Genomic DNA, 24,234 nt, shown 5'->3' on the forward strand with positions numbered 1-24,234 from the left:
TGAAACTTCACATGGTGTTCGTACAGCCTCAAATGTTTCCTATTTTACGGATAATGGGGGTCTATTCCTGAGCGATAATTTTAAATTAACCCAAATCAATAGCGTGAACATTTGGTGGATGACCCGCCCTTTGGAGGCTATACGTTACTCGTTACATCTCGTACCCCAAACGATTTTACTGAAGTAGAAGGTAATCTGAAAGATTTTTTTATACGGAATAGATAGATAACAGAAGGTGGTGGAGTTAGAAGCCAATGCGACAGATTCGGTTCTTGTGGAATGGACGAGAGACTAGGCAGATAAAGGAATAGTGGCCACTTAAAGAGTGGATTGGTACACGAGTAAAATAGTTAACATAGCAAAATATAATTTCCCCCGATTACGGGAAAAAGCGTACGCGGTTCAGAAATGGGGAACGTGTTTACACCCATGTAAAACCTGTGAACGCGCTCTATTGTAACAAAGCACAGAAAGCCAGACACAGAAACGTCCCTGACAGTACTCTCAATAGCATAACGTTCCCGGCGAATAAACGTTATGGATATAATAGTGATGAACATTAAATAAAAAGGAAGTACATACCTTTGGTCAAACGGTCCTTTAATTTTTCAGTCAAAATGTTTAACATATATACTTGGAATTAATTGCAACCAAAAGATAGGAGAAGACAAGTTACAAATATTTATTCGCTCTCGATTGCACGTTTGGAAATTTTCTAGCCTGGAGAGAAGCACCTAAAACAAGAGGAAGAGGCGTCCCTTTATTTTTTTATTTTAGTAACGTCATTCAATTTAAAATTAATTCTGAAAACGGCTGCTAGTGAGCCAAGAGTCCTGTCCTTGACAAAGCGCACAGTTTCCGTTAATACAATTCAGAAAGGAGAAATTTAATGGATTCTTACGTAAACAGTTTCGGCAAATTCATTACAAAAGAGGATGAAAGATGGTTTTTGCACAACAAATTTAAAATGTTCATTTTACGATTAAAAATAAATTTTACATTGTCTAGCAGCCTTCAAATCCATCTATTCATTCTTGTGACTTCTTCGTTTATGTACTATCAAAGAACTCTTCCTCGTAGATGCATAGTCACATTGATCACAATTGAAGGGTTTAACACCATTGTGAATGCGTTGATGTGTGATCAAAACATAATTCCGCTTACATGCATAATCACACTGATCACATTTGAAGGGTTTTCACTGCTGTGAATTCGTTGATGTCTGATCACACCAGTCTTCCACGCACTTGCAAAGTCACACTGATCACATTTGAAGGGTTTTTCACCACTGTGAATGCGTTGATGTTTGATCAAAATATTCTTTTGCGTGCTTGCATAGTCACACTGATCACATACGAAGGGTTTTCACTGCTGTGAATTCGTTGATGTCTGATCACACCAGTCTTCCACGCACTTGCAAAGTCACACTGATCACATTTGAAGGGTTTTTCACCACTGTGAATGCGTTGATGTTTGATCAAATTATTCTTCTGCGTGCTTGCATAGTCACACTGATCACATTTGAAGGGTTTTTCATCACTGTGAATGCGTTGATGTTTGATCAAATTATTCTTCTGCGAGCATTCATAGTCACACCGATCACATTTGAAGGGTTTATCACCACTGTGAATGCGTTCGTGCCTGATCAAATGACCCTTATGTGTGCTTGCATAGTCACACCGATCACATTTGAAGGGTTTTTCTTCGTTACCCTTCTTAATGTGACGTTGTGGACCCCTTTTATATTCAGCAGAATATTTGATCAGAGTTGCACGTTTCTTCCTGAATTTCCCTACAGAAATTTATTAATGAAATATAAAAACGACACATACATCATTTACAATATAGTATCAAAAATACAGTAACATTCAAGAACAATACGAAAACTAATTTTTTTTTTTAAAGTATGAGTAAACGACCTTATAAACAACAAGTTGGGAAACCAAAATAGACCTCTGCGAGTCGAGACGTTCTTAATTAAATATAATTTATATTGATTATTTTTATCGTCAGTAATTTAGCTTAATATTAGTTTAGTCATTCTAAGAAACGTTATTCCTAATATCATTTTAAACATAGCTATTGTTGACCTTTGAATTCAAGCGTATGCCTCTTTAACAATTTTTGGAAATTTAGGGTATATAAGGCGATTGATTCAAAATAAATAATAAGAAAACCCGCAATTGCGTGAACCTTTGGTGGAAGCCTTGCCATTAGGAGGCTAGACATTTTTACCCCGACAACGATAATGCAACTGTGAACGCGGTGACAGACACGTCCAGTGTAAAACCTCTCCGTGACGACATCGTCAAACGGAGAGGTAAAAAGGGGATGAACATAAATTGAATTGCTCGAAAGGAAGTATTTTCAAATTCAATGGATGTTCGGAGAATCAAATGCTAGCTGATGCTGCGTGCAGACAAGCTACCACTTTCTTTCGTTCTGGCACCCACTCTCTGTTGTCACATCTAGTTTTCACTTTGTTTCTCTGCCTAGCAAAAGGCACCCTGAGTACAACTACATCTTCTTCTTCTACTTCTGATAGAACGTTGTCTTCGTAAAACTCACCGAATAATTTCCCTAGCCAGATTATTTAACACAAAGCGAGATAAATGTAGAAGGGCAGCTATTTACTCCCAGATTAAAACTCATGCAAGAGGGGTTACTCGAAACGAAACCCTGTCGATATCTAGTTCGACAACTTCTGACAGAATACCATTTTTGTGATTTTCAAGACCGAGAGAGATGTCGATCGACAACTCCCTTTCGACGCTTACAGAATAGGCACCCTGGTGTTGTTAAGTAAAAGTCGTAGCTGATTGATACTCAATGCCACGGCCAAACCGTCCCCGCATAAATGTTGCAGGGACGTTAAAGAAATTGGTTTTAAACCGCGGACATCTTGAAAAATGGCGGCTAGAAATGTGAAGTTTATTAGTGTAATTTGTAAATGCATTTATTTCATCAAATTAATTTCTTCTGTGCTTCCAAAGGAACACTAATCTCATTTCAGGGGTTTTTCTGGTTCGCGTTTTAATGGGACGTTGCAAATTTCACCCTTACTAAGTTTGACAGTGAATTAATATAGCCTGGATGAAGAGAAACCTTTCACGGTAGAATTAACGATGTACTCATGACATAAAGTTTGCAAAAAAAGGCATTAAATACGTAGAATTGTGTAGACGCACTTGAAAAGAACAGAATGCCAAGTTGTACGAACAAGCAATGTCCAAGAAAAGTAAGGGCTTTGATCACGTGAATCAGCGTACGCTTCAATAATATAAGCAGTATAACTACGCTAAAGTGCGCCACAATATGGCGTCATGCCACTGTTATTAAGTATTTACAACCACAACGATTGAAAATAAGCATCGCTTAGGGGGCTTTCGACCCAAGACTAGTTTTCATCTAAGTTTAAAGCGGAATTACGTCCAAAAGCAGGGAGGCCGTGTCTCCATCATTCGCGTTTTTCGGAGGGTGAAAAAAATACATTCGGATTGCATTACGAGCAGTTAAATGAAATACGCGACTAGAGAAGGCGGAAATAGTGGTTTAGAAATATGACTTCTCAATCTAGGCACTCAAGACTATTAAAGAATGAAATGGCTTACCTGCAATTTTCGAACGAGGCGATGAGGTTTTACCTTCTGGATTCTTTGGAGCGACATCTTCTAATGTCTCCGTGTTGGACACCGAACTATTATGTTGAACTGCAATTGGAACTTCGGGCAAATCGCTTTCCATAGAGACGGGGGTCAATTCTGATAGTTCAATTGGGTTGCGTTCTACTTTAGGAACAAACACTGGCACACTCAATGAACTCGGATCGACAAACAGCTCCACATTTTGATTTTGTCCATCACTTTTCTTTGCATCTGTCACGGCGATTTCGGATTGGTTTTCATCAAGTTCGTTTTCTGGGGCTCCTTCTAATGAATCGCCTTCGACATTTGCATCAAGAGAAAGATCCAAATGTTTTTCGGATTCAACATTCAATTCAGGAACACGAAATTTCTTCGATGGAGTTGAATTATCCTCAGTGTCTCCCTCTGTCGAGAAACTTGGCGATTTAAGAAGGAAGTCGTTAATGGTAATATTGTTTTCAAAAGGTTCTCGTGGAGAATCACTCTCCGTGTTCGTGTCAGGAGTCATTTCGAATGGGTTTTCAACCTTAATTTTAGGTGAAGGCGCACTTTGAGGCAAACTGTCACTGTAGTTCGGTTTAGGGAGACACGGATTCGTATTTCGCGTTATAAACCCCATATTTTCAGTTTTTTTCAAGGTAGTTTCAGGGTTTGTATTGCCAACCTCAGTAACAGGTGATTCTTGACTAATATTTTCTTTACACAGAATGCCTTGGACATTGACAGCTTGGACACTGTGCATCACAACTGGAAGGGTTAACTCCTGGACATTATTTCCCAAATCATTTTCGACGGGTTCAGTTTTCACTAATTCATCGTTAGGAAATTGAAGTATTCCACTCTTCTCCTATTTTTTAAACAATTAACAATAACGCTCATTCTTAAAATAATTAATTTTTCCTTCGATTATGAAAGTGAAGGATCTTGCATACCATCAGATCTTTGATTCTATTTTCCAACTCTTTAATGACCCTTTTGAGTCTTTCAATTTCGTCTATTTGCTTATTTATCGTCAATGATGTTTTCACTCTCTCTTTTGCCATTTTTGAAATTAAAACATTACACTAAACAAAATGAGATTCCATTACAAAACAATCTTCGGAGTTTCTTTGGCTGAAAGTATTTTAAAGGGGCAAGCCAGAAAAAGGGGAAGATGATGACACGCAAGAAGGGGATCAGCAACAAAGGCCCTCGTCGGGTTTCTTTGTTAATAAAGAAACGAAGAACGTGTTGCCAATCCCCTTAGCTTTGTGCCAATCCTGATAGGTGTTTTCACCAATAACCTTAATTAATTAACCCACTCATAGAGTTTGGTTCTATTTTAAGGGACACCTGATTCCACAACTGTCCATTTAAATTTTCTCATATCTCTGTGCTTAATTTCACACTGCTGAAAACCCCTATATGCTTTGAAAATACCTTGGCTTCCAGTTTCCTAATTCGATCATCTCTAGCTTTTACTTCATTGATTAGATCATCTTTGCTCAAGTGATCATAGTTACATTCTTCCTCGTAGTCCATTTCCTAAAAACAAAGTTTCAATAACTTCCAGATTGCCTAAAACAAGGAAATTCCAATAATTTCGCAAAATACCTCTTTAATCGCCAACCTTTGAAGATTTACTAAACTCATTTCGGAATTTTGTAAAGAGAGTTGTTGAGATTGTAAATCTTCCCTAAAATAAAATAATTTTTCAAACTGAAGGTAAATCAAAAACGGACAAGGAAAGTTTCCCCATACATTGTAGCTTTCGCTATAAAAAGCTAAGAAAAACATAGCAATGCTTAAATTGTGACACTTTTGTTCAAGACTAGGGATTTTCTCAAGCACATTTTCTGAATACAACTACAACTAGCTTCGTATAAATTATTTATTCTGCTAGCATTTTTAATTTTTTAAACAGCAAGAAAGATCTATTTCTTTTCAAGGTATAATAGTTTCAATAGGTTTGGATCCGTTATGCCTGTTTAACATGATCCAAGTTGCATTATATTCATCACTTACCAGTTTAAACGTTCGACCACAACACGACATTCTTTAACAAATTCCATCACTTTTTGTAAAGTTTCCCTGTTAAGATAATATACGTAATATTTTAATAATAATAAAAAGTAAGGCCATAAAGAAAGATTTAGTGTTACCAAGGGCGTTTCCCGTCAGTTTAATATACATTCTTACCAGGCAAGGCTTATATTAACGTTGTTTTGGTTTCACAGTTACTCACACTGTTCTGTTTTTGGGGTTAAAAATGAGAAAAAGCTTCAACTTTTATTAAGAGCTTTTCTTGTATATAGATACTCTTTTTAATAATCAATAAAAATACATTAAAGCCTTTAAAGGAGGAACCGTTACCGTAACAAAGGAATTCACTAATCACTACAAAGTACAAACGCAAAAAAGAGAACGTCTAGCAGACAGCTTTTTCCTTACCGCCGTCAATCAGTCTGGGAAATAAGGATATTTTTGAAACTAGTCCTTGGGAGTACAGTTTGGGAAATAAGGTTTTTTTAAAACTGGACATTGGGCCAGCCACACCCCTGGTCTGGAATAAATGAACTGATTCATGACCATTGTCCAGGACGCGTCGTCTGCTAAAATGACGAAAAGGATAATTAAAATAGTTGAGATAACATCTGGACTCTGGTTACCCAGTTACCCTTGAATTTTATTAGTGGTCAAGTACACCACTGACCCCCCATCCGATTTAATTTTTAAACGGGTCCAGGCAATTTTTAAATTGGTCATTCGCCCTATGCCACCGCCTTATATCCCACGCTGCTTGGGACCAGTGACCCCCCTAGTGTCCGAAATAATAAACTGGTTTCTGGACTGGCCCCCACCTTTGTTCTTAATTAATAAACTGGTCCTGAGGACCAGTAACCCTCACTTCTTGAATTTTAAAACTAGTCCAAACAATTAATAAACTTGTTTTGAACCAGAGGAAGTGTGCTGAAAACTGTTGTGGAGTGAACTGTGGTTCTCTAGAAGTATCATGTCGAGAAAATATCGGAGATTCTTCCAGGCTTGGACCGCAAAAACTATCTATGACAATTTTCAAAAGCAAACTAAAGATTTTTGTAAAAGTAGGTATTTTGCAATGAAATCAATTCATATGTCTTCACTCACAAATCACTCGTTCTAATAAAAAATAATTACAATACAGAGCTAATTAAAATACAGGTTTTTGCGCGGAACAAACCTTAAATCTCCCCCCCCCACGGTGAATTACCTTGAAATTTAGCATAAAGATATTAATTGAGCTCCTTTTTCGAATTATCCCGGTCTCGTTAATTGAAATTAATTAAAAACATGTTTTTCAAGTTACAAAAAAGGTTTTATTGTTTAGTTTATATACAGAATCATCAGAATGCAAACTTAACCCAATAAACGTATGATAAAATAAACTTGACAATATGAACCAACAGTATTATTCAGCCATTAAACCTCTATACGTGAATACACCTACTAAGTACTAAAAAAAAGAGAGTATGAATTCAACGGTAAAGTTAGCGACAATTTTCCTGCATCTATGTAGACAATAAACACTAAACAGACTTGGAGACCACCGCTATGAAATATCTTCGTGATATTGTTTAAATTTTTTTACAACTTTCAAATTCAGTGTAACAATACTTAAATTAGTGGTAACACATAAAACTAAAATGTTACTGGCCCAGAATAGGACCAGGAGTCCATCACACTTAACAGCCTTAAAGGCTAGGGGATCACTGCATTACCAGTCTATAGAAGAACTCAATCAAACCACTCTAATTAACCAGGCCGCTAATATATTTAGATTAAAATTTCATCACTGAAACGGTCCTCAGACAATATACGGAATGCGAACTTATCCTAATGGACGCATGATAAAATGTACGCGACAATATGAACAAACAGTAAAATTCTGAAATTAAACCTCTATACGTGATAAACCTAATAAATACTGAAAACACAACAAGCCTGATTTCAACGGTAAAGTCAGGGTTAGCGACAATTATCCTGTCTCTGTTGAAACCATCCAGTACATGAGCTGATGACGAAGTTAAAGTAATTAAAGACGCAAATGACGATCCAGGATATTTAGCAAGTACTACATCAAAACCTGAAGAAACTTCCGACAATTTATGTGATAATGAAAGCTCCGAGGGGACTGATAACGGAAATGGAAATCGCTCGAAAGAAAAAACCTCAAACGTTTGGAAACAAGTTTCGAACAATTCGAAAAAACGTATCCAAAATTTATTATAGCTTATTTTAGCATCGTCTATGTGAATTTTATTACATTTAATATAAAATTAGTTATGAAAATGGCGGTGTTACAATTGGGTATAGTGGCCCAAGAGTCTTGCCTCTGAAAATGAGCGGCGCTTCCGTTAATACAATTTCTAATGGAGAAATTTAATGGATTGTTACATACACAGTGTCGGCCCATTCATTACACAAAACGATGAAATATGGTTATTGTCCTACACATTTAAAATGTAAATCCATCTATTCATTCATGTGACTTCTACGTTTATGTACTATCAAATGACACTTCTGTCTGCATATACATAGTCCCACCGATCACACTTGAGGCGTTTTTCACCATTGTATCATCAAAATACTCAAACGATTTCTAGCATATAGAGCTATTTCAGAGGGGGTAATGGCTACGTCACCAATGCTATTTGCCCATAGAGAAACCCTCACAAAATGGCCGCCCTCTACACTCAAAGGCAGGCCCAATTTTTGTAGCAGACGAAATTTTTCCCCCACTGAAATAGCTCTATTCGCACTAATCTAATTCTGTGGGTTTTTCACCACTGTGAATAAATTGATGTCTGATCAAATTATTCTTCCACGCACTTGCATAGTCACACTGATCACATTTGAAGGGTTTTTCACCACTGTGAATATGTTGATGTGCGATCAAACTAATCTTCCACGTACTTGCATAGTCACACTGATCACATTTGAAGGTTTTTTCACCACTGTGAATGCGCTGATGTGTGATCAAATTATTCTTCTGCGTGCTTGCATAGTCACACTGATCACATTTGAAGGGTTTTTCACCACTGTGAATATGTTGATGTGCGATCAAACTAATCTTCCACGTACTTCCATAGTCACACTGATCACATTTGAAGGGTTTTTCACCCCTGTGAATGCGTTGATGTGTGATCAAATTATTCTTCTGTGTGCTTGCATAATCACACTGATCACATTTAAAGGGTTTTTCACGGCTATGAACGCGTAGATGTATTTTCAAATCATAGTTCCGAGTACTTGCAAAGTCACACTGATCACATTTGAAGGGTTTTTCACCACTGTGAATGCGTTGATGTGCGATGAAATGAACCTTCTGCGTGCTTGCATAGTCACACTGATCACATTTGAAGGGTTTTTCACCACTGTGAATATGTTGATGTGCGATCAAACTAATCTTCTGGGTACATTTATAGTCGCACCGATCACATTTGAAGGGTTTTTCTTCGTTACCCTTTTTAATGTGACGTTGTGAACCCCTTTTAAATTCAGCAGAATATTTGATCCGAGTTGAACGTTTCTTCCTGAATTTCCCTACAGAAATTTATTAATGAAATATAAAAACGACACATACGTCATTTACAATATAGTATCAAAAATACAGTAACATTCAAGAACAATACGAAAACTCATTGTTTTTTTTAAAGTATGAGTAAACGACCTTATAAACAATAAGTTGGGAAACCACAATAGACATCTACGAGTCGAGACGTTGTTCTTAATTAAAAATGATTTATATTGATTACTTTTATCGTCAGTAATTTAGCTTAATATTAGTTTAGTCATTCTAAGAAACGTTATTCCTAAAATCATTTTAAACATAGCTATTGTTGACGTTTGAATTCAAGCGTATGCCTCTTTAACAATTTTTGGAAATTTAGGGTATATAAGGCGAATGATTCACAATAAATAATAAGAAAACCCGCAATTACGTGAAACTTTGGTGGAAGCCCTGTCATTAGGAGTCTAGACATTTCTCGTAGGTGATCGCCGCGTACATCTTTACCCTAACAACGATAATAGAACTGTGAACGAGTTCCGGATATAGCATATACGTTTGCTCCGATTTGTAAATTGAGAACGCGGTGACAGACACGTCCAGTGTAATACCTCTCCGATTATTTTTATCGTCAGTAATTTAGCTTAATATTTAGTTTAGTCTAGTCATTCTAAGAAACGTTATTCCTAAAATCATTTTAAACATAGCTATTGTTGACGTTTGAATTCAAGCGTATGCCTCTTTAACAATTTTTGGAAATTTAGGGTATATAAGGCGATTGATTCACAGTAAATGAAAAGAAAACCGGCAATTGCGTGAACGCGGTGACAGACACGTCCAGTGAAATACCTCTCCGTGAAGACATCGTCAAACGGAGAGGTAAAAAGGGGATGAACATAAATTGAATTGAGAAACCTTGGCTCGAAAGGACGTATTTTCAAATTCAACGGATGTTCGGAGAATAAAATGCTAGCTGATTCTGCGTGCAGACAAGCTACCATTTTCTTTCGTTCTGGTACCCACTCTCTGTTGTCAAATCTAGTTTTCACTTTGTTTCTCTACCTAGCAAAAGGCACCCTGAGTACAACTACATCTTCTTCTTCTACTTCTGATAGAACGTTGTCTTCGTAAAACTCACCGAATATTTTCCCTAAGCCTAACTCAAAGCGAGATAAATGTAGAAGGGCAGCTATTTACTCTCAGATTAAAATTCATGCAAGAGGGGTTACTCGAAACGAAACCCTGTCGATATCTAGTTCGACAACTTGTCGATACTCGACAACTTCTGACAGAATACCATTTTTCTGATTTTCGAGACCGAGAGAGATGTCGATCGACAACTCTCTTTCAATGCTTACAGAATAGGCACCCTGGTATTGTTAAGTAAAAGTCGTAGCTGATTGATACTCAATGCCCCGGCCAAACCGTCCCCGCGTAAACGTTGCAAGGACGTTAAAGAAATTGGTTTTAATCCGCGGACATCTTGAAAAATGGCGGCTAGAAATGTGAAGTTTCTTAGTGTATTTTGTAAATGCATTGATTTTCATCAAATTAATTTCTTCCGTGCTTCCAAAGGAACACTAATCTCATTTGAGGGGTATTTCTGCTTCGCGTTAAAATGGGACGCTATAAATTTCATCCTTACTAAGTTTCATACTGAATTAATTTAGCCGGGATGAAGAAAAACATTTCACGGTAGAATTAACGATGTACTCAACTCATAAAGTTTGCAAAAAAAGGCATTAAATACGTAGAATTGTGTAGACGCACTTGAAAAGAACAGAATGCCAAGTTGTACGAACAAGCAATGTCCAAGAAAAGTAAGGGCTTTGATCACGTGAATCAGCGTACGCTTCAATAATATAAGCAGTATAACTACGCTAAAGTGCGCAACAATATGGCGTCATGCCACTGTTATTAAGTATTTACAACCACAACGATTGAAAATAAGCATCGCTTAGGGGGCTTTCGACCCAAGACTAGTTTTCATCTAAGTTTAAAGCGGAATTACGTCCAAAAGCAGGGAGGCCGTGTCTCCATCATTCGCGTTTTTCGGAGGGTGAAAAAAATACATTCGGATTGCATTACGAGCAGTTAAATGAAATACGCGACTAGAGAAGGCGGAAATAGTGGTTTAGAAATATGACTTCTCAATCTAGGCACTCAAGACTATTAAAGAATGAAATGGCTTACCTGCAATTTTCGAACGAGGCGATGAGGTTTTACCTTCTGGATTCTTTGGAGCGACATCTTCTAATGTCTCCGTGTTGGACACCGAACTATTATGTTGAACTGCAATTGGAACTTCGGGCAAATCGCTTTCCATAGAGACGGGGGTCAATTCTGATAGTTCAATTGGGTTGCGTTCTACTTTAGGAACAAACACTGGCACACTCAATGAACTCGGATCGACAAACAGCTCCACATTTTGATTTTGTCCATCACTTTTCTTTGCATCTGTCACGGCGATTTCGGATTGGTTTTCATCAAGTTCGTTTTCTGGGGCTCCTTCTAATGAATCGCCTTCGACATTTGCATCAAGAGAAAGATCCAAATGTTTTTCGGATTCAACATTCAATTCAGGAACACGAAATTTCTTCGATGGAGTTGAATTATCCTCAGTGTCTCCCTCTGTCGAGAAACTTGGCGATTTAAGAAGGAAGTCGTTAATGGTAATATTGTTTTCAAAAGGTTCTCGTGGAGAATCACTCTCCGTGTTCGTGTCAGGAGTCATTTCGAATGGGTTTTCAACCTTAATTTTAGGTGAAGGCGCACTTTGAGGCAAACTGTCACTGTAGTTCGGTTTAGGGAGACACGGATTCGTATTTCGCGTTATAAACCCCATATTTTCAGTTTTTTTCAAGGTAGTTTCAGGGTTTGTATTGCCAACCTCAGTAACAGGTGATTCTTGACTAATATTTTCTTTACACAGAATGCCTTGGACATTGACAGCTTGGACACTGTGCATCACAACTGGAAGGGTTAACTCCTGGACATTATTTCCCAAATCATTTTCGACGGGTTCAGTTTTCACTAATTCATCGTTAGGAAATTGAAGTATTCCACTCTTCTCCTATTTTTTAAACAATTAACAATAACGCTCATTCTTAAAATAATTAATTTTTCCTTCGATTATGAAAGTGAAGGATCTTGCATACCATCAGATCTTTGATTCTATTTTCCAACTCTTTAATGACCCTTTTGAGTCTTTCAATTTCGTCTATTTGCTTATTTATCGTCAATGATGTTTTCACTCTCTCTTTTGCCATTTTTGAAATTAAAACATTACACTAAACAAAATGAGATTCCATTACAAAACAATCTTCGGAGTTTCTTTGGCTGAAAGTATTTTAAAGGGGCAAGCCAGAAAAAGGGGAAGATGATGACACGCAAGAAGGGGATCAGCAACAAAGGCCCTCGTCGGGTTTCTTTGTTAATAAAGAAACGAAGAACGTGTTGCCAATCCCCTTAGCTTTGTGCCAATCCTGATAGGTGTTTTCACCAATAACCTTAATTAATTAACCCACTCATAGAGTTTGGTTCTATTTTAAGGGACACCTGATTCCACAACTGTCCATTTAAATTTTCTCATATCTCTGTGCTTAATTTCACACTGCTGAAAACCCCTATATGCTTTGAAAATACCTTGGCTTCCAGTTTCCTAATTCGATCATCTCTAGCTTTTACTTCATTGATTAGATCATCTTTGCTCAAGTGATCATAGTTACATTCTTCCTCGTAGTCCATTTCCTAAAAACAAAGTTTCAATAACTTCCAGATTGCCTAAAACAAGGAAATTCCAATAATTTCGCAAAATACCTCTTTAATCGCCAACCTTTGAAGATTTACTAAACTCATTTCGGAATTTTGTAAAGAGAGTTGTTGAGATTGTAAATCTTCCCTAAAATAAAATAATTTTTCAAACTGAAGGTAAATCAAAAACGGACAAGGAAAGTTTCCCCATACATTGTAGCTTTCGCTATAAAAAGCTAAGAAAAACATAGCAATGCTTAAATTGTGACACTTTTGTTCAAGACTAGGGATTTTCTCAAGCACATTTTCTGAATACAACTACAACTAGCTTCGTATAAATTATTTATTCTGCTAGCATTTTTAATTTTTTAAACAGCAAGAAAGATCTATTTCTTTTCAAGGTATAATAGTTTCAATAGGTTTGGATCCGTTATGCCTGTTTAACATGATCCAAGTTGCATTATATTCATCACTTACCAGTTTAAACGTTCGACCACAACACGACATTCTTTAACAAATTCCATCACTTTTTGTAAAGTTTCCCTGTTAAGATAATATACGTAATATTTTAATAATAATAAAAAGTAAGGCCATAAAGAAAGATTTAGTGTTACCAAGGGCGTTTCCCCTCAGTTTAATATACATTCTTACCAGGCAAGGCTTATATTAACGTTGTTTTGGTTTCACAGTTACTCACACTGTTCTGTTTTTGGGGTTAAAAATGAGAAAAAGCTTCAACTTTTATTAAGAGCTTTTCTTGTATACAGATACTCTTTTTAATAATCAATAAAAATACATTAAAGCCTTTAAAGGAGGAACCGTTACCGTAACAAAGGAATTCACTAATCACTACAAAGTACAAACGCGAAAAAGAGAACGTCTAGCAGACAGCTTTTTCCTTACCGCCGTCAATCAGTCTGGGAAATAAGGATATTTTTGAAACTAGTCCTTGGGAGTACAGTTTGGGAAATAAGGTTTTTTTAAAACTGGACATTGGGCCAGCCACACCCCTGGTCTGGAATAAATGAACTGATTCATGACCATTGTCCAGGACGCGTCGTCTGCTAAAATGACGAAAAGGATAATTAAAATAGTTGAGATAACATCTGGACTCTGGTTACCCAGTTACCCTTGAATTTTATTAGTGGTCAAGTACACCACTGACCCCCCATCCGATTTAATTTTTAAACGGGTCCAGGCAATTTTTAAATTGGTCATTCGCCCTATGCCACCGCCTTATATCCCACGCTGCTTGGGACCAGTGACCCCCCTAGTGTCCTAAATAATAAACTGGTTTCTGGACTGGCCCCCACCTTTGTTCTTAATTAATAAACTGGTCCTGAGGACCAGTAACCCTCACTTCTTGAATTTTAAAACTAGTCCAAGCAATTAATAAACTTGTTTTGAACCAGAGGAAGTGTGCTGAAAACTGTTGTGGAGTGAACTGTGGTTCTCTAGAAGTATCATGTCGAGAAAATATCGGAGATTCTTCCAGGCTTGGACCGCAAAAACTATCTATGACAATTTTCAAAAGCAAACTAAAGATTTTTGTAAAAGTAGGTATTTTGCAATGAAATCAATTCATATGTCTTCACTCACAAATCACTCGTTCTAATAAAAAATAATTACAATACAGAGCTAATTAAAATACAGGTTTTTGCGCGGAACAAACCTTAAATCTCCCCCCCCCCCACGGTGAATTAGCTTGAAATTTAGCATAAAGATATTAATTGAGCTCCTTTTTCGAATTATCCCGGTCTCGTTAATTGAAATTAATTAAAAACATGTTTTTCAAGTTACAAAAAAGGTTTTATTGTTTAGTTTATATACAGAATCATCAGAATGCAAACTTAACCCAATAAACGTATGATAAAATAAACTTGACAATATGAACCAACAGTATTATTCAGCCATTAAACCTCTATACGTGAATACACCTACTAAGTACTAAAAAAAAGAGAGTATGAATTCAACGGTAAAGTTAGCGACAATTTTCCTGCATCTATGTAGACAATAAACACTAAACAGACTTGGAGACCACCGCTATGAAATATCTTCGTGATATTGTTTAAATTTTTTTACAACTTTCAAATTCAGTGTAACAATACTTAAATTAGTGGTAACACATAAAACTAAAATGTTACTGGCCCAGAATAGGACCAGGAGTCCATCACACTTAACAGCCTTAAAGGCTAGGGGATCACTGCATTACCAGTCTATAGAAGAACTCAATCAAACCACTCTAATTAACCAGGCCGCTAATATATTTAGATTAAAATTTCATCACTGAAACGGTCCTCAGACAATATACGGAATGCGAACTTATCCTAATGGACGCATGATAAAATGTACGCGACAATATGAACAAACAGTAAAATTCTGAAATTAAACCTCTATACGTGATAAACCTAATAAATACTGAAAACACAACAAGCCTGATTTCAACGGTAAAGTCAGGGTTAGCGACAATTATCCTGTCTCTGTTGAAACCATCCAGTACATGAGCTGATGACGAAGTTAAAGTAATTAAAGACGCAAATGACGATCCAGGATATTTAGCAAGTACTACATCAAAACCTGAAGAAACTTCCGACAATTTATGTGATAATGAAAGCTCCGAGGGGACTGATAACGGAAATGGAAATCGCTCGAAAGAAAAAACCTCAAACGTTTGGAAACAAGTTTCGAACAATTCGAAAAAACGTATCCAAAATTTATTATAGCTTATTTTAGCATCGTCTATGTGAATTTTATTACATTTAATATAAAATTAGTTATGAAAATGGCGGTGTTACAATTGGGTATAGTGGCCCAAGAGTCTTGCCTCTGAAAATGAGCGGCGCTTCCGTTAATACAATTTCTAATGGAGAAATTTAATGGATTGTTACATACACAGTGTCGGCCCATTCATTACACAAAACGATGAAATATGGTTATTGTCCTACACATTTAAAATGTAAATCCATCTATTCATTCATGTGACTTCTACGTTTATGTACTATCAAATGACACTTCTGTCTGCATATACATAGTCCCACCGATCACACTTGAGGCGTTTTTCACCATTGTATCATCAAAATACTCAAACGATTACTAGCATATTCGCACTAATCTAATTCTGTGGGTTTTTCACCACTGTGAATAAATTGATGTCTGATCAAATTATTCTTCCACGCACTTGCATAGTCACACTGATCACATTTGAAGGGTTTTTCACCACTGTGAATATGTTGATGTGCGATCAAACTAATCTTCCACGTACTTGCATAGTCACACTGATCACATTTGAAGGTTTTTTCACCACTGTGAATGCGTTGATGTGTGATCAAATTATTCTTCTGCGTGCTTGCATAGTCACACTGATCACATTTGAAGGGTTTTTCACCACTGTGAATATGTTGATGTGCGATCAAACTAATCTTCCACGTACTTCCATAGTCACACTGATCACATTTGAAGGGTTTTTCACCCCTGTGAATGCGTTGATGTGTGATCAAATTATTCTTCTGTGTGCTTGCATAATCACACTGATCACATTTAAAGGGTTTTTCACGGCTATGAACGCGTAGATGTATTTTCAAATCATAGTTCCGAGTACTTGCAAAGTCACACTGATCACATTTGAAGGGTTTTTCACCACTGTGAATGCGTTGATGTGTGATCAAATTATTCTTCTGTGTGCTTGCATAATCACACTGATCACATTTAAAGGGTTTTTCACGGCTATGAACGCGTAGATGTATTTTCAAATCATAGTTCCGAGTACTTGCAAAGTCACACTGATCACATTTGAAGGGTTTTTCACCACTGTGAATGCGTTGATGTGCGATGAAATGAACCTTCTGCGTGCTTGCATAGTCACACTGATCACATTTGAAGGGTTTTTCACCACTGTGAATATGTTGATGTGCGATCAAACTAATCTTCTGGGTACATTTATAGTCGCACCGATCACATTTGAAGGGTTTTTCTTCGTTACCCTTTTTAATGTGACGTTGTGGACCCCTTTTAAATTCAGCAGAATATTTGATCCGAGTTGAACGTTTCTTCCTGAATTTCCCTACAGAAATTTATTAATGAAATATAAAAACGACACATACGTCATTTACAATATAGTATCAAAAATACAGTAACATTCAAGAACAATACGAAAACTCATTGTTTTTTTAAAGTATGAGTAAACGACCTTATAAACAATAAGTTGGGAAACCACAATAGACATCTACGAGTCGAGACGTTGTTCTTAATTAAAAATGATTTATATTGATTACTTTTATCGTCAGTAATTTAGCTTAATATTAGTTTAGTCATTCTAAGAAACGTTATTCCTAAAATCATTTTAAACATAGCTATTGTTGACGTTTGAATTCAAGCGTATGCCTCTTTAACAATTTTTGGAAATTTAGGGTATATAAGGCGAATGATTCACAATAAATAATAAGAAAACCCGCAATTACGTGAAACTTTGGTGGAAGCCCTGTCATTAGGAGTCTAGACATTTCTCGTAGGTGATCGCCGCGTACATCTTTACCCTAACAACGATAATAGAACTGTGAACGAGTTCCGGATATAGCATATACGTTTGCTCCGATTTGTAAATTGAGAACGCGGTGACAGACACGTCCAGTGTAATACCTCTCCGATTATTTTTATCGTCAGTAATTTAGCTTAATATTTAGTTTAGTCTAGTCATTCTAAGAAACGTTATTCCTAAAATCATTTTAAACATAGCTATTGTTGACGTTTGAATTCAAGCGTATGCCTCTTTAACAATTTTTGGAAATTTAGGGTATATAAGGCGATTGATTCACAGTAAATGAAAAGAAAACCGGCAATTGCGTGAACGCGGTGACAGACACGTCCAGTGAAATACCTCTCCGTGAAGACATCGTCAAACGGAGAGGTAAAAAGGGGATGAACATAAATTGAATTGAGAAACCTTGGCTCGAAAGGACGTATTTTCAAATTCAACGGATGTTCGGAGAATAAAATGCTAGCTGATTCTGCGTGCAGACAAGCTACCATTTTCTTTCGTTCTGGCACCCACTCTCTGTTGTCAAATCTAGTTTTCACTTTGTTTCTCTACCTAGCAAAAGGCACCCTGAGTACAACTACATCTTCTTCTTCTACTTCTGATAGAACGTTGTCTTCGTAAAACTCACCGAATATTTTCCCTAAGCCTAACTCAAAGCGAGATAAATGTAGAAGGGCAGCTATTTACTCTCAGATTAAAATTCATGCAAGAGGGGTTACTCGAAACGAAACCCTGTCGATATCTAGTTCGATAACTTGTCGATACTCGACAACTTCTGACAGAATACCATTTTTCTGATTTTCGAGACCGAGAGAGATGTCGATCGACAACTCTCTTTCAATGCTTACAGAATAGGCACCCTGGTATTGTTAAGTAAAAGTCGTAGCTGATTGATACTCAATGCCCCGGCCAAACCGTCCCCGCGTAAACGTTGCAAGGACGTTAAAGAAATTGGTTTTAATCCGCGGACATCTTGAAAAATGGCGGCTAGAAATGTGAAGTTTCTTAGTGTATTTTGTAAATGCATTGATTTTCATCAAATTAATTTCTTCCGTGCTTCCAAAGGAACACTAATCTCATTTGAGGGGTATTTCTGCTTCGCGTTAAAATGGGACGCTATAAATTTCATCCTTACTAAGTTTCATACTGAATTAATTTAGCCGGGATGAAGAAAAACATTTCACGGTAGAATTAACGATGTACTCATCTCATAAAGTTTGCAAAAAAAGGCATTAAATACGTAGAATTGTGTAGACGCACTTGAAAAGAACAGAATTCCAAGTTGTACGAACAAGCAATGTCGAAGAAAAGTAAAGGCTTTGATCACGTGAATCAGCGTACGCTTCAATAATATAAGCAGTATAACTACGCTAAAGTGCGCAACAATATGGCGTCATGCCACTGTTATTAAGTATTTACAACCACAACGATTGAAAATAAGCATCGCTTAGGGGGCTTTCGACCCAAGACTAGTTTTCATCTAAGTTTAAAGCGGAATTACGTCCAAAAGCAGGGAGGCCGTGTCTCCATCATTCGCGTTTTTCGGAGGGTGAAAAAAATACATTCGGATTGCATTACGAGCAGTTAAATGAAATACGCGACTAGAGAAGGCGGAAATAGTGGTTTAGAAATATGACTTCTCAATCTAGGCACTCAAGACTATTAAAGAATGAAATGGCTTACCTGCAATTTTCGAACGAGGCGATGAGGTTTTACCTTCTGGATTCTTTGGAGCGACATCTTCTAATGTCTCCGTGTTGGACACCGAACTATTATGTTGAACTGCAATTGGAACTTCGGGCAAATCGCTTTCCATAGAGACGGGGGTCAATTCTGATAGTTCAATTGGGTTGCGTTCTACTTTAGGAACAAACACTGGCACACTCAATGAACTCGGATCGACAAACAGCTCCACATTTTGATTTTGTCCATCACTTTTCTTTGCATCTGTCACGGCGATTTCGGATTGGTTTTCATCAAGTTCGTTTTCTGGGGCTCCTTCTAATGAATCGCCTGCGACATTTGCATCAATAGAAAGATCCAAATGTTTTTCGGATTCAACATTCAATTCAGGAACACGAAATTTCTTCGATGGAGTTGAATTATCCTCAGTGTCTCCCTCTGTCGAGAAACTTGGCGATTTAAGAAGGAAGTCGTTAATGGTAATATTGTTTTCAAAAGGTTCTCGTGGAGAATCACTCTCCGTGTTCGTGTCAGGAGTCATTTCGAATGGGTTTTCAACCTTAATTTTAGGTGAAGGCGCACTTTGAGGCAAACTGTCACTGTAGTTCGGTTTAGGGAGACACGGATTCGTATTTCGCGTTATAAACCCCATATTTTCAGTTTTTTTCAAGGTAGTTTCAGGGTTTGTATTGCCAACCTCAGTAACAGGTGATTCTTGACTAATATTTTCTTTACACAGAATGCCTTGGACATTGACAGCTTGGACACTGTGCATCACAACTGGAAGGGTTAACTCCTGGACATTATTTCCCAAATCATTTTCGACGGGTTCAGTTTTCACTAACTCATCGTTAGGAAATTGAAGTATTCCACTCTTCTCCTATTTTTTAAACAATTAACAATAACGCTCATTCTTAAAATAATTAATTTTTCCTTCGATTATGAAAGTGAAGGATCTTGCATACCATCAGATCTTTGATTCTATTTTCCAACTCTTTAATGACCCTTTTGAGTCTTTCAATTTCGTCTATTTGCTTATTTATCGTCAATGATGTTTTCACTCTCTCTTTTGCCATTTTTGAAATTAAAACATTACACTAAACAAAATGAGATTCCATTACAAAACAATCTTCGGAGTTTCTTTGGCTGAAAGTATTTTAAAGGGGCAAGCCAGAAAAAGGGGAAGATGATGACACGCAAGAAGGGGATCAGCAACAAAGGCCCTCGTCGGGTTTCTTTGTTAATAAAGAAACGAAGAACGTGTTGCCAATCCCCTTAACTTTGTGCCAATCCTGATAGGTGTTTTCACCAATAACCTTAATTAATTAACCCACTCATAGAGTTTGGTTCTATTTTAAGGGACACCTGATTCCACAACTGTCCATTTAAATTTTCTCATATCTCTGCGCTTAATTTCACACTGCTAAAAAAAACCCCTATATGCTTTGAAAATACCTTGGCTTCCAGTTTCCTAATTCGATCATCTCTAGCTTTTACTTCATTGATTAGATCATCTTTGCTCAAGTGATCATAGTTACATTCTTCCTCGTAGTCCATTTCCTAAAAACAAAGTTTTCGTCATCTTCAGTTTGTCTTAAATAAATAATAATTTCGCAAAATACCTCTTTAATCGCCACCCTTTGAAGATTTACTAAACTCATTTCGGAATTTTGAAAAGAGAGTTGTTGAGATTGTAAATCTACCCTAAAATAAAATAATTTTTCAAACTGAAGGTAAATCAAAAACGGACAAAGAAAGTTTCCCCATACATTGTAGCTTTCGCTATAAAAAGCTAAGAAAAACATAGCGATGCTTAAATTGTGACACTTTTGTTCAAGACTAGGGATTTTCTCAAGCACATTTTCTGAATACAACTACAACTAGCTTCGTATAAATTATTTATTCTTAGGGCTGTGCGAGCCTTGATTTTTTGGGTTCGAGCCGAGCCTCGAGCCTTGCTTTTTTCGGTTATCGAGCTTCGAGCCGAGCCTCGAGTTTCTTATCGAGCTTCGAGCCTTAAGCTGCATGTTCAAAATCTGGTTTCGAGCTTTTATCGAGCCTTTTATCGTCTGCTAAAATGAAGCAGTGGATAATTTTTTTTGCTCCGTGTGGGATGACGAGCTAGGGTTTACAACAAACCTTACAGCTCCAGGTAATAGTAGGTGGACATGAAGGGAGGAGGGTTCGGGACTAAATACTAAATTTTGAGGAATTTACTTAGTCCTAGTTTAAAAGCAGGTAAGGAGGGGGCCAACAATTAAAATAGTTGAGATAACATCTGGACTCTGGTTACCCAGTTACCCTTTAATTTTATTAGTGGTCAAGTACACCACTGACCCCCCTCCGATTTAATTTTTAAGCGGGTCCAGGCAATTTTTAAACTGGTCCTGGCAGTTTTTAAACTGGTCATACGCCCTATGCCACCGCCTTATTTCCCACGCTGCTTGGAACCAGTGACCCCCCTAGTGTCCGAAATAATAAACTGGTTTCAGGACTGGCCCCCACCGTTGTTCTTAATTAATAAACTGGTCCTGAGGACCAGTAACCCTCACTTCTTGAATTTTAAAACTAGTCCAAGCAATTAATAAACTGGTTTTGAACCAGAGGAAGTGTGCTGTCACTGCTGTGGAGTGAACTGTGGTTCTCTAGAAGTATCATGTCGAGAAAATATCGGAGATTCTGCCAGACTTGGACCGCAAAAACTATCTATAACAATTTTCAAAAGCAAACTAAATATTTTTGTAAAAGCAGGTATTTTGCGATGAAATCAATTCATATGTCTTCACTCACAAATCACTCGTTCTAATAAAAAATAATGACAATACAGAACTAATTAAAATACAGGTTTTTGCGCGGAAAAAAACAAAAACCTTGAATCTCGCCCCCCCCCACGGTGAATTACCTTGAAATTTAGCATAAAGATACTAATTGAGCTCCACTTTCGAATTATCCTGGTCTCGTTAATTGCAACTCGGTCATTCTAATTGAAATTAATTAAAAACATGTTTTTTAAGGTACAAAAATTAAAAGCTTTCATTGTTTAGTTTATATACAGAATCATCAGATTGCAAACTTAACCCAATAAATGGATGATAAAATAAACTTGACAATATGAACAAACAGTAAAATTCTGCCATTAAACCTCTCTATACGTGATAAATCTAATAAATACTGAAAACACAACAAGCCCGATTTCAACGGTAAAGTCAGGGTTAGCGACAATTTTCCTGCCTCTGTTGAAACCATCTAGTACCTGAGCTGATGACGAAGTTAAAGTAATTAAAGACGCAAATGACGAACCAGGACATTTAGCAAGTACTACATCAAAACCTGAAGAAACTTCCGACAATTTATGTGCTAATGAAAGCTCCGAGGGGACTGATAACGGAAATGGAACTCGTTCGAAAGAAGAAAAGCTCAAAGGTTTGGAAACAAGTTTGGAACAATTCGAAAAACGTATCCAAAATTTATTATGGCTTATTTTAGCATCGTCTATGTGAATTTTATTACATTTAATATAAAATTAGTTCTGAAAATGGCGGTGTTACAACTGGATATAGTGCCCCAAGAGTCTTGTCTCTGAAAATGAGCGGCGCTTCCGTTAATACAATTTATAATGGAGAAATTTAATGGATTCAATGTTACATACACAGTGTCGGCCCATTCATTACACAAAACGATGAAATATGGTTATTGTCCTACACATTTAAAATGTAAATCCATCTATTCATTCATGTGACTTCTACGTTTATGTACTATCAAATGACACTTCTGTCTGCATATATATAGTCCCACCGATCACACTTGAGGCGCTTTTCACCATTGTATCATCAAATTACTCATACGATTACTGGCATATTCGCACTAATCTAATTCCGTGGGTTTTTCACCACTGTGAATAAATTGATGCCTGATCAAATTAGAGTTGTTTGCGCCAGCATAGTCACACTGATCACATTTGAAGGGTTTTTCACCACTGTGAATGCGTTGATGTTTGATCAAATTATTTTTCTGCGTGCTTGCATAGTCACACTGATCACATTTGAAGGGTTTTTCACCGCTATGAACGCGTAGATGTATTTTCAAATCATAGTTCCGAGTACTTGCAAAATCACACTGATCACATACGAAGGGTTTATCACCACTGTGAATGCGTTCGTGTCTGATTAAATGAACCTTCTGCGTGCTTGCATAGTCAAACTGATCACATTTGAAGGGTTTATCACCACTGTGAATGCGTTGATATGCGATCAAATGAACCTTCTGCGTGCTTGCATAGTCACACTGATCACATTTGAAGGGTTTTTGATCACTGTGAATGCGTTGATGTGTGATCAAATTACTCTTCCGCGTACTTGCATAGTCACACCGATCACATTTGAAGCCTTCTTAATGTGACCAGTGGCGCCGCCAGGATTTTTTTACAGATAGGCTAAGGATGATTTGGGGGCCCCTTATAAAATTTCAAGAGAAACATTTAGTTGCACAGCGTCGATAATATTAAATTAACAACTATTTTTATCATATTATTCATATAGAGAAGTTTAATATTTTAAAGTTCAGTATTATCAGACAATAGACATATAATTATATAAACGATATTTTGCGAAAATAATAAAAACACAGAGTCGGAGAGAGAGAGGGTGATTTTTGGTTAAGCCCCCTATGAGGTCACTGTGTACTGCCGATGTGATGAGGAAAGGGGAAATCGGTTTACCAAAAGGAGTCTGACCTCGAAGTTTTATGGAACGAGAAGGAACGGGGGAGAAGAAGGTTATGTAAAGAGCGCGAAACAAACAAGATGACCCAAGAGCTGGACTCACAATTTTAGCCACATCGTAACAAATAGAAAATTTCAATGAATACCCCCTCGACGCGCTACCTTTTAGTGTGATATAATGATTACTAGTAATCCTAAGTTCAATTCATTTTCTTCTGTTATAATTATAATAGTGCGACACAAATAGTAAACTTGCCCACCATTTAACAGTGCAAAAATTATTAATCGTAACACATAAGTAAACCCTTAATTGAAGTAGAGAAAACAGACTGATTGGTCTCTCGATGCGCTCTCTTTAACTGTGCTAAAATGA

At 37.0% G+C, this 24,234-nt stretch overlaps 4 protein-coding genes across 5 annotated transcripts in view; all 4 read right to left on the reverse strand.

Moving 5' to 3' along the window:
- Positions 1-6,025, reverse strand: part of LOC149679164 (uncharacterized) — a 31,239-nt gene extending 25,214 nt beyond the window's left edge. The window contains exons 1-4 of the mRNA XM_089834801.1: positions 5,823-6,025; positions 5,649-5,714; positions 5,238-5,319; positions 5,064-5,168 (exon numbers count right to left, since the gene is read on the reverse strand). Coding sequence (XP_089690927.1) covers positions 5,064-5,168; positions 5,238-5,319; positions 5,649-5,695 — 234 coding nt within the window. The 5' untranslated portion in view covers positions 5,696-5,714; positions 5,823-6,025. The remainder of the gene's footprint in view (positions 1-5,063; positions 5,169-5,237; positions 5,320-5,648; positions 5,715-5,822) is intronic.
- LOC149679166 (uncharacterized) lies at positions 856-4,798 on the reverse strand. The gene is made up of 3 exons (XM_089834805.1): positions 4,577-4,798; positions 3,612-4,491; positions 856-1,792 (listed from the first exon to the last, which is right to left on the reverse strand). The coding sequence occupies exons 1-3, from the start codon at positions 4,685-4,687 to the stop codon at positions 1,311-1,313; spliced, it is 1,473 nt and encodes a 490-aa protein (XP_089690931.1). The 5' UTR covers positions 4,688-4,798; the 3' UTR covers positions 856-1,310.
- Positions 6,026-11,312: 5,287 nt separating the features above from the next.
- LOC149679167 (uncharacterized) lies at positions 11,313-13,710 on the reverse strand. 2 transcript variants are annotated; one of them, XM_089835710.1, is made up of 6 exons: positions 13,576-13,710; positions 13,402-13,467; positions 12,991-13,072; positions 12,817-12,921; positions 12,330-12,461; positions 11,313-12,244 (listed from the first exon to the last, which is right to left on the reverse strand). In XM_089835710.1, exons 2-6 carry the CDS (start codon positions 13,446-13,448, stop codon positions 11,327-11,329), a joined length of 1,284 nt encoding a protein of 427 aa, XP_089691836.1. In that variant the 5' UTR covers positions 13,449-13,467; positions 13,576-13,710; the 3' UTR covers positions 11,313-11,326. The 2 variants fall into 2 exon arrangements, with proteins under 2 accessions (XP_089691836.1, XP_089691835.1); XM_089835709.1 differs by lacking the exons at positions 13,402-13,467; positions 13,576-13,710 and having other exon boundaries at positions 12,991-13,338.
- Positions 13,711-14,648: 938 nt separating this feature from the next.
- Positions 14,649-22,278, reverse strand: LOC149679168 (uncharacterized). Its single transcript, XM_089835798.1, has 8 exons — positions 22,195-22,278; positions 22,044-22,121; positions 21,286-21,338; positions 20,764-20,845; positions 20,597-20,701; positions 20,107-20,238; positions 19,142-20,021; positions 14,649-16,984 (listed from the first exon to the last, which is right to left on the reverse strand). Exons 1-8 carry the CDS (start codon positions 22,276-22,278, stop codon positions 16,032-16,034), a joined length of 2,367 nt encoding a protein of 788 aa, XP_089691924.1. The 3' UTR covers positions 14,649-16,031.
- Positions 22,279-24,234: the final 1,956 nt, after the last annotated feature.

The sequence above is a fragment of the Phalangium opilio genome, unplaced genomic scaffold (assembly GCF_054372755.1).
Source record: "Phalangium opilio isolate 3A_F unplaced genomic scaffold, DU_Popi_V2 ptg000041l_1, whole genome shotgun sequence".
Taxonomy (NCBI): domain Eukaryota; kingdom Metazoa; phylum Arthropoda; class Arachnida; order Opiliones; family Phalangiidae; genus Phalangium; species Phalangium opilio.